Source organism: Loxodonta africana, chromosome 5 (assembly GCF_030014295.1).
Source record: "Loxodonta africana isolate mLoxAfr1 chromosome 5, mLoxAfr1.hap2, whole genome shotgun sequence".
Lineage (NCBI taxonomy): Eukaryota > Metazoa > Chordata > Mammalia > Proboscidea > Elephantidae > Loxodonta > Loxodonta africana.
The window spans coordinates 105,715,317-105,739,096 of record NC_087346.1 but is presented as its reverse complement, the minus strand read 5'-3'; the positions used below and the strand labels follow the sequence as shown (position 1 = coordinate 105,739,096).

Below are 23,780 nucleotides of genomic sequence, written 5' to 3'. Positions count from 1 at the left end.
TTATATAAGCCTTAGCCTTGCTTCCCTTTTAGAGTCAACGTTTTAGAGAGGCTTAGTCCCCTGCTGACTCCTCTTGCTTGACTCAAGCAAAATAAAGCTTGCTGAAGATAAAGTTTGCCTTTTGTGTGTATTCTTACTCGGGAAAAGCCAAAGACCCTTTGTATCTGATTGGCATTTAATAACAGTAAGACAGGAAAGGTGGAGGCTATTAGCTAGGAGAAGAAAAGCTAGAAGATACAGATATCCCTGACCACACTGTTGGAGCTCCTACCCCCACACTCCTAAAACTAGCTGTATCTCTGTACTTCCCTGTGATGTGAACCAGTAAATTATAAATTCCTTTTAATGCTTTTTTGTTTTCCTTAAGCTAGTTTGAGTTACGTTTCTGTCCCTTAATACTAAAAGTGCCTTAATGAATACAGCCAGTTGTTTTAAAGAGCCATATTTGAAAAAGATATTTAGATGAAGGACTTGCTAAACAATGACTCTTACTCGTGATCACTTCCCACAGAGAGTGTCAGCAGAGAGACAAACACGCTAGCAAATAAGCTAGAGAACAAAATAGCTAAAAGATGAAAATCAAATTCCTGGTGCAAAATTAGTTCTTTCTATTTTTAGGGCTACCAAGACAGAAAAAAAGACAAAGGCTGAGAAGTTCTTTTTCCCAATAGTTTGAAGGGGTAAGGAGTTAACTTTGAATGGTAATGTATTAATATTTAAGTTTTTTGTTTTAATTAAATCAAACAAGCATGTGCTTTTCTAAGCAAACTCGTGAAAAAGGGAAAAAGGTGATTTTTGGATATAAAAATAAAAAATTTCTGTATGACACAAAAAAGCTAAAATATATGTCATGGATTGAATTATGTATAACAGAACAAAACGTTGCCCAGTCCTGTGCCATCTTCATGATTCTTGATGAATGGATGGGTAGCCATGAGAGTCAGGGAGCTCAGTGAGAAGGCCATAGGGTCAATGTGTGCCTGGGATAAGGAAGCAGTTTTCGACAGGTATAAACAGCATCTCAAAGCAAACAGAGCAGGGAGTGGCCAACTGCTATAGGGGATGAAGTTGAGACAGTGAACTCCACTGTTTCCCTCCTGAGATGATGGCGGGATGCCTGAAAATAACAGTATTAAGAAGAAGCTGTTTGGATGTAGGGGAGGAACATTACTGGTTTAGAAAAAAACAACAAGCATATGAAGCTAGCCATTGAATGATAGAGAAAGAAGAGACCTTAGATTTGTCTAGTACAAGACCCTCATTTTATAATGAAGATACTGAGTCTGAAGCAAGCTAAGTGACTTTCTTTCAGGTTGCACACCTTGGGGGTGTATTTAGGAGTAAAACTGAGGCCTCCTTCCCCTGTGCTGTTTTCAACTACGCCATATCTCCTATTTGATCCATAGTTATGTGTTCAAGAAATATCCTCTTACATTCCATAAGTTTCATTTCTACTCCTTCATGCCTGAGAAATTTATACCACAGTTAATAAGACTTGTTGATAATTAATCTCTCTCTGTCACGCGCACTGTGATTATGAGCAAATACAAAATTTTGTGATAAGGACAGTATGTCTCATGCATTAGTGCATGTAAAAATGTCAAGAAGATCATCCTAGTATCTTAGTTAAGAATGGTCGTTTTTATCACGTGGCATGGAAATTTAAGTACTTGAGAAATAAGTTTGTGGTGATGCTGTAATATGTTAGCAAATTACTTAACTAGTTAGTTACTTTAATAAACCAAAACCAAGCAAAACCTACTGCTGCCGAATTGATTCTGATTCATAACAACCCTACAGGACAGGGTAGAACTGCACACATAGGGTTTCAAAGGCTGTAAATCTTTACAGAAGCGGACTGCTACATCTTCACACGTTCCTCTTGCAGTTACCTTAATTACCTATTGCCATCGAGTCAATTCCGACTCATAGAGACCCTATAGTTACCTTAATAATAGGCAGCTCTAAATATCTTTCTATACAGCTGTGATAAATTTTAAATATGAACTAAACATTTTAAACTTCACTTGATATAGCTGTCTAGTAATATGTGCTGTGGTTAACTATTTTAATATGTTGGACAGTAAAACTGAATGTAACAGTTCTAACATTTCTCATGGGAGTGATTTTGAACAGACATATGTTCTTCATCAGAGTTTCTAGCAGAAATCTTGGAAATCAAGAGGAAAAATATGCTCTACTATATCTAACAGTGCTGCAAACCATAATGGAAAACAACACTCTTTAAAGCTGGGTTTTTTGTTTTGTTTTGCTTTGGCAGCCATGAAACAAGGAATCTGAAACACTAGAGCTGAAGGTGTACTCCTTAATGGAAAAGTCTAGTACTGGCGTGCCACAATAGCTAAGAGTCCCTAAAAGTAGAACCAAGACATGAGGCAAAGTCCTTTCTGAAATGAAATTCTCCCTCCTCTGCATATCCTGAAGTTGTCGTTTAGCCGAATGGGTGGATTCTGCACACTCACAGTTTTGTACACTGTCACCTATTGTAATGAACCAAAGTTTTCATTCAAGTGTGAGCAACATGAAGGCTGGTGACGGACTTTGACAATCACTCTTCCCGTTACACAGCAACACTCTTATCATAGCCATGCCAGGAAGGATGTTCAAGGTTTAAGACATCATTTCCCAAGAGAAAGATTTTTGAAATCTTGAAAACTGTTTTTCAATAGGAATAGTGCCTTTAGGAGCAGAAATCTTTAGAAATGTGTATTTTGCAATTTGATGAATTACTGAGGGAAATGAGGAGATGAGGGGGGACGCAGAGGAGGCAGTAAAGGAAGCCTAAGAGGCAATATTCTTATTAGCTCCTCATCTTTTAGGAAGATTAACTTTCCACAAGGATGAGAAAAAAGAACCTAGCCAAGTGTGAAAAACACTTTGTTTGAAGACCATACCTTTACTGATATAATAAACAAAGCGTCTTTGCCTTGTGCTAATGGAGACAAAAGTTTTTATAATGAAGTGCCAGCCACAAATAGCAATAAAAAAAAAATGGTCTGTGTTCACCTGGACTTTTCAAAAGAAGAAAGCTATCATAAACAAGTCATTGAAAATAGATTTTTTTTAGACTGGTTACAGAATCTGGCTTTGTTTTACTAGTGAAAAGAACACATATATGTTCTCCATTGGAAAACAGAACTGAAAGTAACATGAGTTACCTCCTACAACCCATTGAATGAGAAATCCTCAATTCCTTCCTCCTTCAGATTTGATAAAGAGCCTCTCCCCTGCTAGATTAGGGAATGCAAGAGAATCCCTGATGAGAGCCCCCTAGACTTTCACCAGTGTCCCTAAGAATAAAAAAAAGAATAGTGCATTCCAAACAGGACCCACCCTCCCTCAGCTTTTGCTTACCTTAAGCAGAACAATGGACTGGTGAGAAGGAACACAGAAGAAAAATTCACAAAGTAAAATCATTTAAGGTCAAACCTTTTGAAACACTGAAGACAATTAAAAAAAAAAAAAGCATGATCCAGCATGAAGATAATGTATACATTTTTACGCAAACCAATGTGTAGTTTTTCTGATTATTCCTGTTAGAGTAATAAGAATCCCTATGTTACTATTTTATGCCAGGGTTTTGGGAATTACAAAGCAACCAAAGTACTGCTATAGATCTAATGAGGAAAGCACCATCTTCACAGAAGTTGAAAACTTATTTATGCACCATCCCTTCCACAAAACTTATCCTTCACATTCTAATGTTTTAAAGTCCTAAAATGTCTTAAACCAAAATCCATTGCTGTAGAGTTGATTCCGACTTATATGACTATGTAAGACTGAGTAGAACTGCCCCCATTGGGCTCCCAAGGAGCACCTGGCAGATTTGAATTGCCAACTTCTTGTTTAGCAGCTGAACTCTTAACCATCAGGCCACCAGGGTTCCTGTGCCTAAAATGTCTTAGAGCTCAACTAATGCAATTCCTACCAAAGCATGAATCCTATGTCAGTTCCCAGTGCCGGGAGTTCTTCTCCCTAGAGTCAGTCAGGATTTCCGGCTGGCATTATTTTCCCGAGATTTCTTCCTTATATTAAACCCAGAATTGCCTCTCACCACCTTCCATCCAGCACACAGAGTTCTGTGAGAAGTCTACTTCCACTAAAATGGTATTTTAACAGAATCCATTCAGAAGGAAAATCTGTGCTACCTTACTGGTGAACTAATCCCAGATTAAACTGTAAATGAATGTGATTTTTTTTTTTCTTCCTGTTAAAGGAAGTGAAAAAAGAGTACAATGTCCTTCCTTTGCTTTCTGATGAAAATGTAGTGCATCATTTAATATGCCTGGATATTCGTCAGATTTCTAGTGATTTCTAGAGTTAAAGATTTAAAAGCTTTCTTCTGTGATCAATACCTGAGGCAGAGGCTCTAGTACAGAGATTGCAAACTGGAAGCCCACAGGCTGAATTCTGCCCTCCAATAAGATCTTTGACACTAGAGTGTTACTGTTGTTGTTGTTGTTAGGTGCTGTTGAGTTGGTTCCAACTCATAGCAACCCTATGTACAACAAAACAAAACAAAGCCTAGTCCTATGCCACCTCGCAATGGTTGTTATACTTGAGCCCATTGTTGCTGACACTGTGTCAATATATCTCGTTGAGGATCTTCTTATTTTTCAATGACCCTCTACTTTACCAAACATGATGTTCTTCTCTAAGGGCTGGTCCCTCCTGATAAATATCCAAAGTACTTGAGGGAAAATCTTGCCATCTTTGCTTTTAAGGAGACTTCTAACCATACTTCTTCCAAGGCAGACTTGTTCGTTCTTCTGGTAGTCCATGGTATGTTCAATATTCTTTGCCAATACCATAATTCAAAGGCATCAATTCTTCTTCAGTCTTCTGTATTCATGGTTCAGCTTTCACATGCATATGAGGCAAATGAAAATACCATGGCTTGGGTCAGGCACACCTTAGTCTTTAAAGTGACATCTTTGCTTTTTAATACTCTAAAGAGGTCTTTTGCAGCAGAGTTTCTCAATGCAATATGTTGTTTGATTTCTTGACTGCTGCTTGCATGGGCATGGATTGTGGATCCAAGTAAAATGAAATCCTTGACAACTTCAATATTCTCTCCGTTTATTGTGATGTTGCTTATTGGTCCAGTTGTGAGAATTTTTGTTTTCATTATGTTGAGGTATAATCCATACTGAAGGCTGTGGTCTTTGATCTTCATCAGTAAGCACTTCAACTCTTCACTTTCAGCAAGCAAGGTTGAGTCATCTGCATAATGCAGGTTGTTAATAAGTCTTCCTCCAATCCTGATACCAAGTTCTTCTTTATATAGTTCAGCTTCTTGGATTATTTGCTCAACATACAGATTGAATAAATATAGTGAAAGAATGCAACCCTGATGCATACCTTTCCTGATTTGAAACCACACAGTATACTCTTGTTCTGTTCAATTAACTGCTTCTTGGTCTAAGCACAGGTTCCTCGTGAGCACAATTAAGTGCTCTGGAATTCCCATTCTTCAAAATGTTATCCATCCTAGTACTTAGGGTTATTAGGTATTATAATGCTGTCATTACCTGGTATTACCCCTATCTTTGTCTACAAGGAGCACTGCTGGCACACTGGTTAAGAGCTCAGCTGTTAACCAGAAGGTCAGCAGTTCAAATCCATCAGCTACTCCTTGGAAACCTCATGGGACAGTTCTATGGGGTCACTATGATTTGGAATCAACTTGACAGCAATGAGTTTGGTTTTGTTTTTTTGTCTACAAGAGACTCTGTTTGGCTAGATCCAACACAATAACTGAAATTCTTTATTCATAGATGTCATTTTAATACCACGTTATCATAACATTCAAAAACACACATTTGGATGCTTTATTATATTTGATATAATTTTCATTTTGTTGTTTTTATTGTTTTCTATGTTAGTCTTATCTCTAAAATGACTCTGCAATCTCTCTGGGGAGAGGCATTGGCTGATGATGATGATGATGACAACAGTGATAAAAGGACAACAATGATGATAAAGATAATGACGACGGTATTGATAACATACACTGAGAATACACCATGCACCAGATCTCTACCAAGCATTCCAACTGTTTTATTTCATGAATAAATAGTTGATACTATTACTATTTCCATTTTATTAACGAAGAAACAGAATCAGTGAAGTTAAACAAGCTACCTAAGATCACACAGCTACTAAGAGTCAGAACCATAACTTGGATCCACATGACTACAAAGCCTATGCTTATAGCCTTTACACTCTACTACCATCGCCCCAGTGTTTCTATCCTTAGAGTGTTTAGAATAATGCTAGATACAGGGACGGTGTTCAATAAATACTGAAAAGTTGAGAATGTTTGTGATGTAAGTCCAGTGACACAAGCATGCTACATATACTAGAAAAGAAATGCCAATATTATAACTATAATATTAAAACACTCAGGATATCACCTCACTTCACAGTATATTATCTAGCCTTAGAATTTCCTCTGCCAGGGAAGTCTAGAAAGATAATTGTAGCAAATACAAGTTTCTTACCTAATATCCATTCTTGCCTTCTGTCTTCTAACACAGCCCTGACTTTGTTCATGACAAACATACTCCCAGTTTAATGATTCATCAGATTCTCTGGTAGCTAGTTCTAGGTCCAGCCAAAGAAATAAGTCTTCTGGGTGGGGCTTTCAGGGAAGCTATTGTTTTCCTCATGAAAAGGTGACCAACTTGGGTAGCATATATGCCTTTTGCCTTTGTCCTTCTCCACTTCATGGCTGAAACATGGGCACAAGGCCTAGTAGATGAGCGCCCACCTCATGAACACGATGACAAAATTCACAGCTTAAGGACAGGAATGAAGGATGCTAAAAGGAGCCTCAGTTCTGCCTACCTCTGAACTTCTTGTCAAGAAAACATAGATCTTTATTTGTAAACTTAATCCAGTCAATTTTCCATTACATACATCCAGGTGCCATCCTAAAGCAAGAACTCAGTAATCAATTATTATATGTTGAATTGTATTCCCTCAATGTTCGTGTTGGAATCCTAACCCCAATGCCTATGATGTAATCCTGTTCAGGAATAGGGGTTTCTCTGTCATGTTAATCAGATCTCACCAGTGTAGGGTGTGTCCTAAACCTAATCACTTCTGAGTAATAAGGAGCAACACAGACACAGAAACAAAGAAGCACAAGGGGAGTGGGAGAGAGACAGATGCAACCTGAGGGTCGCCAAGGAAGTGAGCAACATAAGAGCTATGGAAACTGAAAGAGAGAAGGATCTTTCCTCAGACCTGACAGAGAGAGAGCCTTCCCCTAGAGCTATTGCCCCGAATTTGGACTTCTAGGCCTCCTGAACTGTAAGAAAATACATTTCTGTTCTTTAAAGCCATGCACTTGTGGTATTTATATATAGCAGCACTAAGTAACTGCTGTTGTTAGGTGCTGTTCAGTAGATTTTGACCCTTAGTAACTCCATGTGACAGAGAAGAGCCCAGTAGTGTTTTCTAGGCTGTAATCTTTATAGGAACAGATCACCAGGTCTTTCTCCAGTGGAGCCATTGGCTGCGTTCGAACTGCGAACTTTTTGGTTAGCAGCTGAGCACTTAACCGTTGCACTACCAGGGCTCCTTACTAGATAACTAAGATATCACTAATCCCAAATTATCAACAGGTAGTAAAAGAAGAGTTCAATAAATGCAAATTACACTGTTCCTATGGTATTACTATGCCTCTATCTTGAACCACGGAATTTTTAGATACTTTAAATCATTCATTCCCTAGCTTTACACTAAGGTTTACATAATTAGATCTATCCTTACTGACTTTTTCTTTAAAGATACTACAAAAGTTCAGGGAAAATAAATCAATGAGTAATGCTAAACTATCCACCTAAAAGAAATTTTTCTAAAATAGTTTTGAATATCAGAAGCCAATATGCAAGTTTTCTTTTTGTTTCCCAATTTTAGAGCTTTCTGACCAACATAGCTTAGAGACCTCATTTGTCCCTAATTGGTTACAGGTGTGCCAAGCTGCTGATTCACCTCAGCCCAAAGGTCAACTGAGTAGGGCCTAGAGTGGCCAGAGTAACCAGAGCCCCCGGGGCTGCCTTTCTCTGACCACATACTTTAGTGTGGTATACAAACACTCTCATTGTCTGTGTACTCCATGACGTGAAAAAGATCAGGAAGCACTATCCTATTTGGTATCTAGGCACTTCCAAAATAATAATGGTAATAAAAGTAAATTTACCTACATACAGAACTGTTTGGACCGAAAATTAGTTCACACACGTAAGTCATTTTATTTTCAGCAAAATCATGAGAGGTCAATAGGACAATTATATTTATTATCAAGGTTTAAAGATGCTGAGTGATTTTCCCATGAACATGCACACACACACACACACACACACACTGCTGGGAAATGGCAGAGCCAGGACTTCTTGCATCAAAGAATTCTGCCTCCCAAATCCTACGCTTTCTCTGATACACCTCCCTGTATGACGACATTCCCTGTTTTCATAGATCTTAGCATTTTGATTTCATTCTCTGAAGAAATTTCAAATGGTTTTCCTTTGTGACCACCATATAAACACTAATGTATATGGAAACTGATACTCACTTTGAACTTAGCAAGGCTGAGAAAGCATAACACTAATTGGCATATTTAGGCCATACTAATTTTCTTTTTACAGTTCCCCATCTCTGTGTTCAGAGAGCTAGTCCTTGTTAATTTTATTTTGTGTGAGTAGAAAAAAAGAGCTTTGTCCAACACTCCAGAAAAATTTAACTTCCACTAGAGTCTATTAAAAAGATGGCAGATTAAAAAATAAATAGTATGTTGCCATCAACCACGCTTAAGTTTTTAGTGCAGAAAAAGATTGATTTCCTGATTTTATCAAAAGTTAAGATGATAAAAATGAAGCATTATGTAAAAAGCAGAATTCTTACACTGATCAAGTGCCTGTTTTCCATAACTCCTTTTTAACCAAAGTTTCAAAAACCACAAAATGTGCATAGGTGTAAAATAAATTCTGCCATCCACCCAAAAGTTTATATATCAGAACATCATAAGCATAATACTGTGGACAAATTCACAATAAAAGCCATGCTAACTTAGTTCCAGGACAGATTAAGCACATTTGAAAGTCAATTATTCTACTATATACAGGGATATCCCACCCTCTTCTATAAGACTGAGTCACCACTGCCCAGACATTATTCTATTACTTTTTATCCTGAGATGTAGATTAAACATTCTCCTCGGCAGCCATTTGACTTTTCAACATACTTATGTAAGTCTACAGCAGCCAAGTAAAAGTCTATGTCCAGAAATACAGCTCTTCTGGTGTCCACAGAGGCTGATCTGTGTGTGTGTGTGTGTGTGTGTGTTTCAGTGGTGGGTTCACTTACCACCCTGATTAAACTGTACATCCAAAGTTAAACTAGGCAGCAACATATGCTAGTATCATAGAATAAAATGTCTCTAAAATTTAAAAATATTATAAATTTTCCACAAATCTTATTTTGCAACTGTCAATCTCTAAACTTACAAATTTTCCTGTCATAAGCATGAATGCACAAAAGTGTCTTTAAATGTGAAATTATATTTAAAAGCAAGAAAATGCAATATCCTGAGAAATCATAAGTAAAGAAACTCGTAAAGAATGAAATGCTGGATCAATGAACACCTTGAGCAAATATTAAATGAATAGTCTTATAGCATGGCTTCAATTCCAAAAATAATACGGCAACATATGAATGCTACAAAAAAGCTATCCACATAATCTCTGCTGAAACACACCATCCTTGTTGTCTGTTTCTGAAATTACTCATTTTAAGAATAACTTCCTATTAAATTCTCCTAGACTTCAAATTTACTTTGAATCAAAGCACTGTTCTAAGCCTCTATAAACCATATTAAACCTTTATAAATCAATATTCATTTTTATCCAAACAAGCACATGCAATCACATATAGTACTGTATTTAATGAAATGGGAACAAATTCCACAAGTTTTTCTTAAACAGATTTTAAGCTGACAAACAGGTTCTATACTAAGCAAGGAAACATTTCATTTGTATGGAAACTACATTCAGTTTCCATCTCATCAGGGTTTCATTTTCCATAATCAAATACAGGGAAGGTCAGCAGTGGGCACAAAACAAAGCACACATGCCCAGAATGCTTAGGTTTACAGCTACGAGGGCGGTGTCTGAGCAATCTGGACACTTCCCCCAAGAGGCACAACAGGGGTCAGGATAAAAAGTTTATAATCTTCCTTAATTGAGCCTTCCTGAAAAGAAAGGTCTATATACACCTATACACCCCATCCCTGCCCCCCACCCCACCACACACACACCCACATACTCATGAATGGATGGAAACTTGGTATGTTTTTAAAGTATTTAAGTTTGCGTATAAGATTTATTAACTTCTCACAAATAGACACACTCAATCTATACTAATGGAAAGTAACTTTACACAAAATATAAATAACAATATTGAATTTGATACAAAGTAACACAGACTAATGCCTCCATGAATTATATTCTAGTTCTTACTGGAAATGAAAACAGGTAGATAATATATTTAAATGTTTCTCCCAAATCAGCATAGCCTACTTTAAGAGGATGTTTGGGTATTATTCGATAATATCAATTAACTCAAATTTAAAATGAAATATGAAAAGTCAAAATAAGGAGCTATTCCTGGAAACTACAATTTTTTTTAATCCTATAACGTTATGTAACTGCTTAAGCAAAAGTTTTGTTTTGTTTTTTGTTTCTTAAGCTTGAAAACAACAACCTCAAAGAGAATTTGTAAACAGAAACACTTTGAATAGGATGTACTACATTTTATTTTTCCTTAAAAATAGTATGCCCTTTGAGTATTTTGCTATTTTAAAAAAGGTTTTGCTCTTAGGGAGAATGAATCCTGACAAGCAGTTAGGAGGTTATTTCACTACCACAACTGGAAAAATAAAAATACTGCAATGAAAGCCTTTGCTCTTAAAGGCTGGCTAGCATTCATCAGGCCTCATAAAATTCTAAACAACTCCACAAAGATGGTTACGACCTCTTCCTTAAACAGCTTTTGTTTTTAAACCTATTTTCCATATCAGTGTTGTTTCTGTCCTATATCTTTGTTAAACACTCACCTGTGATTTTTTGCAGCAACGGTGACAACTCAGATTCCTCACAAAAGACCTGGGCCAATGCCTTCTTCACTTTTTCTTCAGCCTCGCCCAGGTCTTTATCCACGGTGAATTCCCCAGTGATAGAATAAACGTATATTAGGAGGATCAACAACTCCTCAGGGCTATAGTCATCACTGGTCCTCTGGCTAGAAGGCTTAATCATGGGCAGCAGCTGATTTAACACGATAGACATTGCTGACTCCCCAATGCTCTGAAATAAAAGAAGATAACATGAAAATACGTCAATCTTGTACAAAGGTGTAATTTATGCAACAAATTAGTCCAAATATCTTACAAATCTCTGATGTTCACTGTCTAATTCCTTTTATCTGTTTGTTTCTTGTCTTCAAGAGAATACTGCAAGAAATTTGGTAATAAAATTTTTGTTGTTTCACAGACTTAATTTAAAAATGGCTAACCAAGTCGTAGACCTTTGTATATCATCTCACATAGTAGACAGAGAAAAGTCTACTAATTTTAAGACTAAATATGTGAGCACTTCAGACACTGGAAATTTTTTACAAATATGTATATTTGTAAAAAATATATATATATATATATATACCTGGATTAAAAAATACAAGTATCTATATATTAAAATGAATGCTGATGCTCCTTCAATGAAATCATCTCAGATTTTACAGCATATTCTTTTAAATATTGTCTATATTGGCAAATATTAGTTAGTTGAAGATATACATATATATTTTTTATAATAACAAAAAGTCATTTTCTGTTAAATGTGGCAAATAGAATAAGGGATCAAATTGGGTAATGTCACTTAGGGTTAAAGATTTTGTTGGGTGCGTCTGAAGGTAATTCACCTTACAAATTTAGATTTTTTTTCCTTTTAGCTCTTCCACTAAAGTCTTGAGTGTTGTTAAGCAGAAAATTACAAAATTCCTTGCATGTGGTAATAGTCAGCATTACTAAAGTGCATAGCTTCCAAGGAACTATACACATTTCTAGAGTAAATTCTAATACTTTTGGTGACTAGGTAAGTCCCCATTTTAAATAAAGTGATTTAATTTTACCTATAATATGAACCAAAAAAAAAAAAAAAAACTTGTTGCCGTCAAGTCAATTCCAACTCATAGTGACCCTATATGATAGAGTAGAACTGCCCCATAGGGTTTCCAAGGAGCGGATGGTGGATTTGAACTGCTGACCTTTTGGTTAGCAGCTGAATGCTTAATGACTGTGCCACCAGGGCTCCTATAATATGAAATAACCCTGTAAAATAAGACACAAGTATATATATTAAAATGAAGGGCCAAACTTATCACAACTTCCAGCTTTTGCATTATTCATTCAGAAGTGTTCATTCAGAAGTTTATATGCCAGGGACTATTCTAGGTCTGGGGATATAACAGGGAACACAAAAAAATTTTCTTTCCTCACTGAGCTTATATTCTAGTTGGAAGAAAAAGACAAAGAACTAAATAAGTAAAGCATATAGTATGCTAAACACCAAAAACCTAAACCTATTCCCATCAATTCAATTCTGACTCATAGTGACCCTATAGGATAGACTAGAACTGCCCTATAGCATTTCCAAGGAGCAGCTGGTAGATTTGAACTGCCAACCTTTTGGTTAACAGCTGAGGTCTTAACCACTGTGCCATCAGGGAGTATGCTAGGTGGTGATTTAAGTATTACGGAAAAAATAAAACAGGGAAGGGAGATGAAACTTTAAGGGGTGTGTGTGTGTGTGTGTGTGTGCGCACGCGTGTGTGTGTGAGTATGCACTATTTTAAATAAGGAAAGCCCCGTTAAGAAGGGAACACTAAAACAAAGAAAGACCTATAGAAGTTCTCTCTCTCTTTCTGAATGAAGTTGACAGCAAGTAGCTGAATACGATTCTGTATTGAGACAACTATCCAAAACAAGTTTTTCTATTCAAGTCATTTTCACACCTGGAAAAATTTGAATACATCATCTCAGGGTTAAGGTCAACAATTATATTATTTGGTACATGAAAAACAGCTGTTAACCTTTTACTTTCATTGCAAATTTTGGATGTTCACAATGTTCCACACAAAAATAAAATGCTAAGACTTTGGAGTGGATAAGGAAAAATGGAAAAGAACAGAACAGAGATTTTACTGTTACATGATAACAAGACATGATTTACCAAGTATAAATACACACACTCTTTAAAGGTAGTAGATGGGGGGCAAAAGGTTTGAAGACATTCTAGGACTGTCCTATAGCCTTGGAGTTTTTTGAGGGAAACCCTCAAGTATTGTTTCTTTGCTTTATAAGCTGCCAAAAGCAGTTTAAAGGAAAGGAGCTATGTGGTTGACCTGTGAAAACAATAGACTTGGAGGCTATTGCTTTGGTTTTCATGTTTTATCACCAACCCTTTGGATGACATTGAACAGTTTCCTTCACTTCTTTGTATCCCATTTCTAGAAAGCAGACATATACACAAACTACCTATTCTAATGGGCCTCTATGGTTTATGCTTAAGAGCAAAAGAATTTTTTAAAGATAGTTATAAAAAGTAAAACAGGGTAAAATAATCATAGTTATTTGTAAAGATTCACTAACCAACATTTGGCCACTAGAGCCTGATTTTGAACTCATAGATCTGAGATGTAATGCTAGAGGGCAAAATCTCTCATTAGTGAAACTCAGCCTACTTCACTTGGTTAGGAAATATTTGTACACATCGATTACTAAAATTGCATTCTAAATCTGCTTAATGTATCCAGGAAGTAAATAACAGAGTTGAATAAAAAACCAAGAATACTAACCAGTCTTAAAAAGCTATATGATTAAGGTGGAAATAAATAGATTCCATTCCAAAAAACCAGGTGTAATCCTGACTATTCTACTAACTGGTCCCTTAACCACTTACGATCTCTTCATCTCTAAAATGACATGATCTGACTGGAAGATGGCTGGGCTCTAAGTCTTATTTGTCCTAAGGTCTCCATTTTTCACCTTCTTCTACCTTTTCACACATTACCATTGGTGGTGAAGAACAGCAAATCATAATCTCATTGTTGACTACACAAGAAAATATAAATGCTTGAAAAAGGAAAGCTTTACCATAGATACAAAAATAATTACGGACACATGTGTAACATAAGCTGATATGTTGTTGTTGTTGTTGTTAGGTGTCCTCAAGTCAGTTATGACTCATAGCAAATTTATGTATAACAGAAAGAAACAGCGATAGGTTCTGTGCCATCCTCACAGTTGTTGCTGTTTGAGCCCATTGTTATACCTACTATATCAATCCATCTCGTTGAGGGTCTCTCTCTTTTTTGTTGACTTTCTACTTTGCCAAACATGATGTCCTTCTCCAGTGATTGGTCCCTCTTGACAACACATCCAAAATAAGCGAGATAAAGTCTCGCCATCCTCGCTTCCAAGGAACACTCTGGCTGAACTTCCTCCAAGACAGATGTGTTCTTTCTTCTGACAGTCCATGGTATATTCAGTGCTCCTCTCCAACACCATAATTCAAATGTGTCAATTCTTCTTTGGTCTTTCCTTTATACTGTCCAGCTTTCCCATGCATATGAGGCAATTGAAAATACCAATTTTTTGGGTCAGACTCATCTTAGTCCTCAAAGTGATATTTTTGCTTTTTAACACTTTAAAGAGGTCTTTTGCAGCAGATTTGCCCAATGCAATATGTCATTTGATGTCTTGACTGCTGCCTCCGTGAGCAGTGATCACATATTTCCTAACTCGGTCCACTAAAAGAACCTAGACATAGTGATACCCCAACAGCAAAAAGCAGGCCCAGCAGCCAGACCTTAGTTTCCAATACCATTCTTCAATTAAAGGAGGAGGAGATTCTTGGAGAAATGGTGATTTAAGCATGGGGAGAAAATACAAGGTGGGCTTGGAAGATCTTGTAGTGCCAGAAATTAAGGAAGTGCTCAAAAACCAGAAAAATGGGAGCACATCAAGAGAGCACGGCAGACAACTGAAGGAACCCCTAATGGCCAAAGGTGGAACAATTTGAGTAACAAAATAAAGTAGTATTGGATTATAGCCCAACATATAAAATAATCATCCATGCATCCATACCGATATAAATGAGTTACTGAATAAATAAATAAATGTGGGAGAAAGGATATATCTTCTTTACTGAAGAATTCTAAATAATTTATGTAAACATTCTTCCCTCCAGGAAGTGGAGCTTAATTCCCCACCCCCTTGAATGTAGGCTGGACTTAGTGACTTGCAAAAAACAGTACGGAAAGAAAAGGGTGTCTGTGTGTGTGTGTGAGTGTGTGTGTGTGTGTGTGTATGGTGGGGGGTGGAGGGTTACCTTGGTTAGGTGATCAAGGTTAACATCACCAGACCAAAAAAAAAAAAAAAACCTGCTGCCATCAAGTCAATTCTGACTCATAGCGACCCTATAGGACAGAGTAGAACTGCCCCATACAGTTTCCAAGGAGTGCCTGGTGGATTTGAACTGCTGAACTCTTGGTTAGAAGCTGTAGCACATAACCACTAAGCCACCAGGGTTTCCAACATCACCAGAGATAAGTAATATTGATATCACATGTCGCTGATACAATCTGATGAGAATGGCACCTCATACTTTTGTGATATTCTTCCCCAAAATCCGTAACCTCACTCTAACCACGAGAAAAACATCATACAAATCCCATTTGACTGACATTCTACAAAATACCTGACAAGTATTCCTCAAAACTGTCAAGGTCATGAAAAACGAGAAAAGACTGGAAAACTGTCACACCCCAGATGAGAGACTAAGGAGACATGACAAGAGAATGTAATGTGGTACCCTGGATGGGATCCTAGAAGAGAATGAGAAAAAACTAATGAAATCTAAAAGAAGTCTGGAGTTTATAATTAACAGTAATGTACCAATGTTGGTTTCCTAGTGCTGACAAATGTGCCGTGGTAATATAAAATTTTAACTATGTACGTGAGGGGTACACAGTAACTCTGTATACTATCTTCACTTTTTTTTTTTTTTGTAAATATCAAACTATTATAAAATAAAATGTTTACTGAAGGGAGGGAGGAAGAGAAGGAGAGAGAAAGGAAGAAAAAAAGGGAAGCTATTAAGAGACAAATCCAGGCAGCACTTTTGGTCTCCTTTCTTTCACACTGTGAAAGCCCAGGGCTCAGTGTGAGGAAGGACTCCTCAGAACCAGAAGCATCAGCCAAGGTAAGCGACTGACCTAGGTAGCAATAGGGTGGTCAATTAGCAAGGATGAAGCAGAGGAAACCCTGTGCTGCCTTGGGTTGGAAGGTGGGCTAGTGCTATCGGTAAAAGTGTGGCCCAGACTGGATGTACATCCACTTTCTGATCTGTGCCAAAAGAATGAAACTTTAACATGAAGGAAGGAAAAGAACAGCGACTCGCTAGACTGAAGTCTTTTTAAAGGTAACCCACAGAATCCGAGGACAATTAAGAATGAAGATAGGGGAGTCATATGGCTGGGTTTGAGTCCTGACTATACTACTTACTAGGTATGTGACCTTGAGCTAGTTATTTAACTTCTCCAAGCCTCAGTTTCTTCATCTATAAAATGGGAACAATACTACAAATGCCTGAATATTAGGCGATTCCAAACCAGATTCCTATTTGTATATTATTAGGACAATTGTTTAAACTACTTCATGGTTTAAAATAATTGAGCGAGTTCTCCACAAAGGAGAGCCTTTGCTAGGACTTAAATTTAAAGCTACTCCCTCCTTTCTGATTGGCAATTTAGGTGAAAGGGGCTCTGGTGGCACAAAGGTTAAGTGCTCGGCTGCTAACAAAATGTTGGTGGTTCAAATCCACCCAGCAGCTCCGCAGGAGAAAAGAATTGGCAATCTGCTCCTCTAAAGCTTTCAGCCTGGGAAACCCTATGGGGCAGTTCTACCCTATCATATAGGGCTGCTATGAGTTAGAATCGACTCGACAGCACACAACAATGACAACAATTTTGGGGAAAACACTTTACCTTGTATTTGGGGATATAAGATAACAGTCCTGACCTCATAAGGTTGTTCTGAAGATTAAACAATAGAAGCAAGTCACATAGCACAGTGCCCAATAAATATTAACTATTATTATTATCCTTACAAATGGATCAATAAGCAACATCATGATAAATAGAGAAAATATTGAAGTTGTCAAGAATTTCATTTTACTTGGATCCACAATCAATGCCCATGGAAGCAGAAGTCAAGCAATCAAATGACGTATTGCATTGGGCTGATCTGCTGCAAAGACCTCTTTAAAGTGTTAAAAAGCAAAGATATCACTTTGAGGACTAAGATGTGCCTGACAAAAGCTATGGTATTTTCAGTTGCCTCATATGCACACAAAAGCTGGACAGTGTAAAAGGAAGACCAAAGAAGAATTGATGCCTTTGAATTACGGTGGTGGAGAAGGATATCGAATATATCACGGACTTCCAGAAAAACAAACAAATCTACCTTGGAAGAAGTACAGCCAGAATGCTCCTTGGAAGCAAGGAGGACAAGACTTTGTTTCATGTACTTTGGACATGTTATCAGGAGGGACCAGTTCCTGAAGAACGACATCATGCTTGGTAAATTAGAGGGTCATCCAAAAAGAGGAAGCCCCTCAATGAGATGGATTGACACAGTAGCTGCAATAATGGGCTCGAACATAGCAACAATAGTGAGGCTGGCCCAGGACCGTGCAGTGTTTTGTTCTGTTGTACATAGAGTTGCTATGAGTTGGAACTGAGTCAACAGTACCTAATGACAACAATAATTATTATTACTACTACTACCCACCACTCCCTGGGCTCCTTTCTTACCGAACAGACCTGATTACCATGGTTGGTAAGGGAATGAGATACCTTCTAGAAATAGGAAGTTAGTGGTCTCAAAGGAGGGAGAAACCTGTTGCCATCAAGTCAATTCTGACTTATAGCGACCCTATGAGACAAAAAAAAATTTTTTTTTTTTTATGAGACAGAGTAGAACTACCCTCTAGGGTTTCCAAGGAACAGCTGGTGGATTCAAACTGCTGACCTTTTGGTTAGCAGGTGAACACTTAACTACTGGGCCACCAGGGCTCCAAAGGAATGAGAGGCAGCCTACAAATACTGGGTTTGAAACCACATCTTGGAACTTAAATACAACAGTTAGTAAAAGGTCAAAGGCAATATAAACATTATTGAACATTGTCATTAAAAAAGCACACACACAGCAAACCACGACTGAAGCAAAAAACAGCTTCTTTAAGAAGTATCCAGGATTAAATTTCTCATTCATTTTGATATAAATGGGCCTACTAGTAGGAGGTGGAAGACTGGAGCTTCATCTAGAGTGACAAAATCTTTTGTTTATTCTGCAGCTGAGACTCCTGTTATTTTTGAATCAGTCCCCAGTAACTCCAAAAAAAAGGCCCTCTTTGAAATGCATGTTGTCTTTAGGAACGCTAACTTTTGGGTTGAATTAAAACACCTCTGCAAAGTCAGAGTCAGTTTCCATGCCGGCTGCCTCTGCGGGCACCAGGAGCAAAGGGGCCATTCTCCATGTGGCTGCACAGCAGGCGGCTGGCTCCACACCTGCCCCTGTGTGGTGCAGAGTCTGCTGACACTCAGGAAAACTCCAGGCACTCTAAACCGCTGCACAGAACCCATCTCTGCAACTCATCTAAGCCTCAGCCCAGCCGTGTGTGCAGGCTCATGGCGTGCTGCCAGCGGAGGCCTGAGGGAGTGCCTGAGGCCCTTCTGCCCAAAACATCATTGCAAGCAAAAGAGTTTGCCATGAAGTTTAAGTTTCATAATTAAAGCCACTTTGTTTCTCTGGGGAAGAGACTTTTTTTATATTCTCAGGCAAATGCAAAAATGTAAGTTGGTGTGTGTAAGGATGATTCATTGGTGTACTCATGAGTTTACCAACAAGTGTTCACTGTGTACACACTATCTGCCAGGCACTATGCTATCCTCTGACATACAAAGAACAGAGAGCAAGACACAAGATTCAAGGAGGTGACAGGTGAGTGGGGGTAGGAATAAACAACAACAACAAAAAAACCAAACCTGATGCCGTCCAGTCAATTCCTACTCATAGTGATCCTATAGGACAGAGTAGAACTACCCCATGGGATTTTCAAGGAGCCTTTGGTGGATTTGAACTGCAGACCTTTTTGTTAGCAGCCAAACTCTCAACCGCTATGCCACCAGGGGTAGGAGTTAACAGCTGTAAATGCAGTAAATCAGTGCTTTAGAAGAGGTAGCAAGTACTTTGGGAACACGGTGGAGAAACATCTAAATCCTGGAAGTGATAGCATCTCAACTGAGTTTTAAACAATCAGCTTGCAATATCAGGGAAGAGCAAAACCCTCAGAAATGAGCCATGGAATAAGATCCTTCCTTCATTCCTTCAACAAAAACTTAATGCTTACTTACTAAGAGTGGAGGTAGGCAGAATAATGATCCTCCAAAGAGGTTCATGTCCTAGTCCTTGGCACCTGTGAGTATGTTACCTTACATGGCTTAAGGAACTCTGCATATGTGATTAAGTTTAGAGATCTTAAAATGGGGAGACTGTCCTGGATTATCTAGGATTATCTAGGTGGGTTCAATCCAATGAGTCCTTAGAAGCAAAGGACCTTTCCTAGCTATTTCAGAGAGATGCAATGATGAAGAAGGGTCAGAGAGAGGCAATGTTCCTGGCTTTGAAGATGAAGAAAAGTGGCCACAAGCCAAGGAATGCAGGCAGCTTTTAGAAGCTGGGAAAGGCAAGGAAATGGATTCTCTCCTAGAACCTCCAGAAAGGAACGCAGCCCCGTCAACACCTTGATGTTAACCCAGTGAGATTTGTGTTCTGGCATTCAGAACCGTAAGATAATAAATTCGTTTCATTTTAAGCCACTAACTTTGTGGCAAATCTCTACAGCAGCAATAACCGGTGCCATCAAGTCAATTCCAACTCATAGCAACCCTATAGTACAGAGTAGGAGGGCCCCATAGGGTTTCCAAGGAGCGACTGGTAGATTTAAACTTCCAACCTTTTGGTTAGCATGCGAGCCCTTAAGCACTGCGCCACCAGGACTTTGAATAATAATATAGGGCAATGGTTTTCAGCGTGATCTGTAAAACTCTGAGTTCCCAAAGACCCTTTCAGGAGGTCCAAGAGATCAAAAGTATTTTTATAATAATGCTAAGAAATCCTTAGTATTATTATAAAAATATAATAATACATATACCGTGGACTGCCAAAAAACAAACAGAAGCCTGTCTTGGAAAAAGTATGGCCAGAATGCTCCTTAGAATCGAGGATGGTGAGACTTCATCTCACATACTTTGAACATGTTATCATGAGGGACTAGTTCCTCACGGAAAAAGAGGAAGACCCTCAATGAGATGGACTGACGCGGTGGTTGCAACAATAGGCTCAAACATAGCAAGACTGTAAGAATGGCGCAGGACCAGGCAGTGTTTCGTTCTGTTGTACACAGGGTGTCTGTGAGTTGGAACCGACTCAACAGCACCTAACAACAACAACAACAAGACATTCTTTGCCTTTTTCACTGTGTTGACATTTGTACTAACAGAACAAAAGCAATGGTGAGTAAAATTGCTGATATCTTAACACAGATAAAGCCAGTGTGGCTCCAAATTATACTAATGGTCATTGTATTCTTTACCACTATCTTACGTACTCTCAGTTGGGGGAGGGGAGCAAGTTTCACCTAAGAATACCTTGATGAGGCAATAAAAAGTATTAATCTTATTAAATCTCAGTCCTTAAATAAACATCTTTTTAATATTCTGTGTGACATAATGGGAAGCGTGAATTAAGCACTTCTGTTGTATTGGAAAGTACAATGAAAAAAATATATATTTTTTGTTGTATCGGAAAGTACAATGGTTATCTCTAGGAAAAGCACTTGCACAATGGTTTGAGCTGTCAGCTAATTGCTTCTCTCGTGCAACACAATTTTTACTCAAAAGAATAACAGAGAAACTGTGACTGATTACTAAGACTTGGGTATTTGGCAATAATTTTCTCAAAAATAAGCAAAGTGAGCCTGTCCCTTCAAGGAAAACAACAGACTTTTATTGTTGATGATAAAATTCTGGCTTTTAAGTAAAAATTCAGATTTTGGAAAACTTGTATCTGCCACTGCCAGATTCTCTGTATATAGAGACTTTTCTGATGAGATCAGTGGTGACATTAACAAATGGGATTTTTTTTGCCTTGCATAATGAAATGTGTCAACATTTGGAAGATCTGAACTAATATTTTCCAAATGAACAATGCATAGAAAAGCAGGCATAGGTAACAGAGCCATTCAAAATACAAGGTAGACCAATGAATTTTAATGTAACAGAGTAGGAAAAGTTCATTGACATGGTTTCAGGTTCCATACTGCAGCTTAACTTTCAGAAACTACCACTTGTAAAGCTTAGGTGTAGTATCAAAAAAAGAATATCCACAAACATCTGAAAAGGTATCAAATATTCCTCCCATTTCCAACTCTGTGAGGCTGGATTTTTTTTCATGTAATTCAACCAAAACAGCATAAGACAACATATTAAATGAAGAAGCAAATATGAAAATCAAGCTGTTTTCTACTCAGCCAGACAATAAAAAAATTCATAAAAATATGAACCAATGCCATTTTCACTTATTTATTTCTAATTTGGAAATACAGTTATTTTCTATAGAAATACATTATTCGTATTAGCATTAATATGTTTGTTATAATTCTCAAAGGAATTAACACGTCTTAAACTTTTCTCAGTTTTAATTTCTAACACGGTAAATATCAATATTTACCAATTTAACGTGGTCACATCCTAAAAAGAAAGCTGGTTACTTTCTACTCTTTTTCCCATTCCCATGACTGAAATGCAGAAAAAAAGTGTTAGGCCAGCTTCAGCTATGTTCTTAGAGAAGAAGGCAGAGCAACATGATAGAAGGAAGATGAGTTCCCTAGATCAGAGCATCTCAAAATTTAATGTGCATGTGGACTCCCACGGACTCTTGCTAAATGCAAATTCTGATTCATTAGGTCTGGGATTGGTGCTGAATATTCCGCATTTCCAGCAAGTTCCCAGGTGATGCCAATGCTGCTGGCCCATGCACCACATTTTGAGAGGCAAGGCCCTACACAATGAGAAGAGCAGAGCTGTTAATCTGGACTGGACCACCCACCTATTTCTAGACTGCAATGTAAAGGGGAAATAAACTCTTCTGAGTCACTGTATTCGTGGGTTCTTTTGTTCTGCACCTTAATTTGAATTCTCACTAATACAACTCATGTATCTCCAGTCAAATCTCTCTCTGTTCCTGCAAGTCTGTATGGCTAACTGCCTATTGGATGTCTCCACTTGTATATCTCATCTGCAAATCTAATGCAAAATTTAGATAAATGGAAATAATGATTTTTAGCCCCAAAGCTGCTCTTCATTCTGTATGTCCTATACTGCTATAGGGTATCATCATTCTTCCAGTTGAGCAAGTCAGAAAGTTGGACTCTACTAGAGCTCGCCTTATCCCTGCCACATCAGATCAGCCATCAAGTTCTGATGATTTTATGTATCCATTTCCTCTTTTCCGTTCCTGCCTCTACCACCAAGCTGCAACTACCATAATCTCTAGCCATGAATTACCTCATTCTAAAACAAAAATTTGATGCACTTAAAATTAGTCAATGGTTTCACTGCCCTCCAGATAAAGTCCTGAACATGACATATGCATTCCTTTGACCTTCATGGCTGCAGTGGATTAATTACTGTTGTGTGTGGCCTTTCTAGCCATGGTCTTGTAACTCCCACCCAGGTGAGTGTGTGATAGGGTAATTGTGGCCTACCAAGGGGATTGGTCAGTTTTGCCTTAAAAAAGACCCAATTCCAAAGCAGAGAGGAGGTACCCACCACCACAGAGGAAAGAGAGACCAGCAGAAGAGACCCAGCAGCAGAGGCCCAGCAGTGGAAGACGGAGCAGTAGGCTTCCTGGCCCACAGAGACAGAAAGCTGAGTGCCTTTGGGTGGAGACTCAGGGCCAGGAAGAGGCGTGCCTGGAAGCACAGCTGGGGAGAGGCTATCCTGACGAAAGAACTGTATCCTGAGCGTTTTTGACCCTGAACTGTGACTGAGACTTCCCTAATAAACCCCATAATTGTGAGAATGGTCTGTGAGTTCTGTGTGACCATTGCAATGAATTATCAAACCCAGTAGAGAGTGCTGTGGGAGGGACAGTTGGTGTCAGAATTGGTAGAGATGGCAGAGATAGGAGCCTTGTCTGGCCTCCATCTCATGGGAGTCAGCCTTGGGCTGTTGATCTTGTTTCTCCTTACCCCTTTGTGGAGTCGGAGGAAGTCAGACACATCCCCCAAACTGTTTTTTACAATGGTCCTAACTGTTCAGCCTCATCCATCATGAATCCTTTCCTCATGGCTACACTTCAGCTTTACTGAACTACTTCCATGAGCTTTTGTGCTTTTGTACATGCTTACTTCCCTCTTCCCCACCTTCCCCACTTCACCTCATGAGTAAACTCAAATGACTTTCCCTAAAAAAAAAAAAAAAAACAAAGTCCATTGCCATTAAGTAGATTTGTACTCGTGGCAACCCCATGAATTACAGAGTAGAACTGATCCACGGGATTTTCTTGGCTA

The 23,780-nt window shown here is 38.2% G+C and overlaps 1 protein-coding gene across 2 annotated transcripts in view; it reads right to left on the bottom strand.

The window, feature by feature from the left end:
- SCFD2 (sec1 family domain containing 2) overlaps positions 1-23,780 on the bottom strand; it is a 551,019-nt gene that overhangs the window by 322,394 nt on the left and 204,845 nt on the right. For both annotated transcript variants that reach the window (XM_064285817.1, XM_003415876.4), the window contains exon 5: positions 11,141-11,390. In XM_064285817.1, the coding sequence (XP_064141887.1) occupies positions 11,141-11,390 (250 nt within the window). The remainder of the gene's footprint in view (positions 1-11,140; positions 11,391-23,780) is intronic.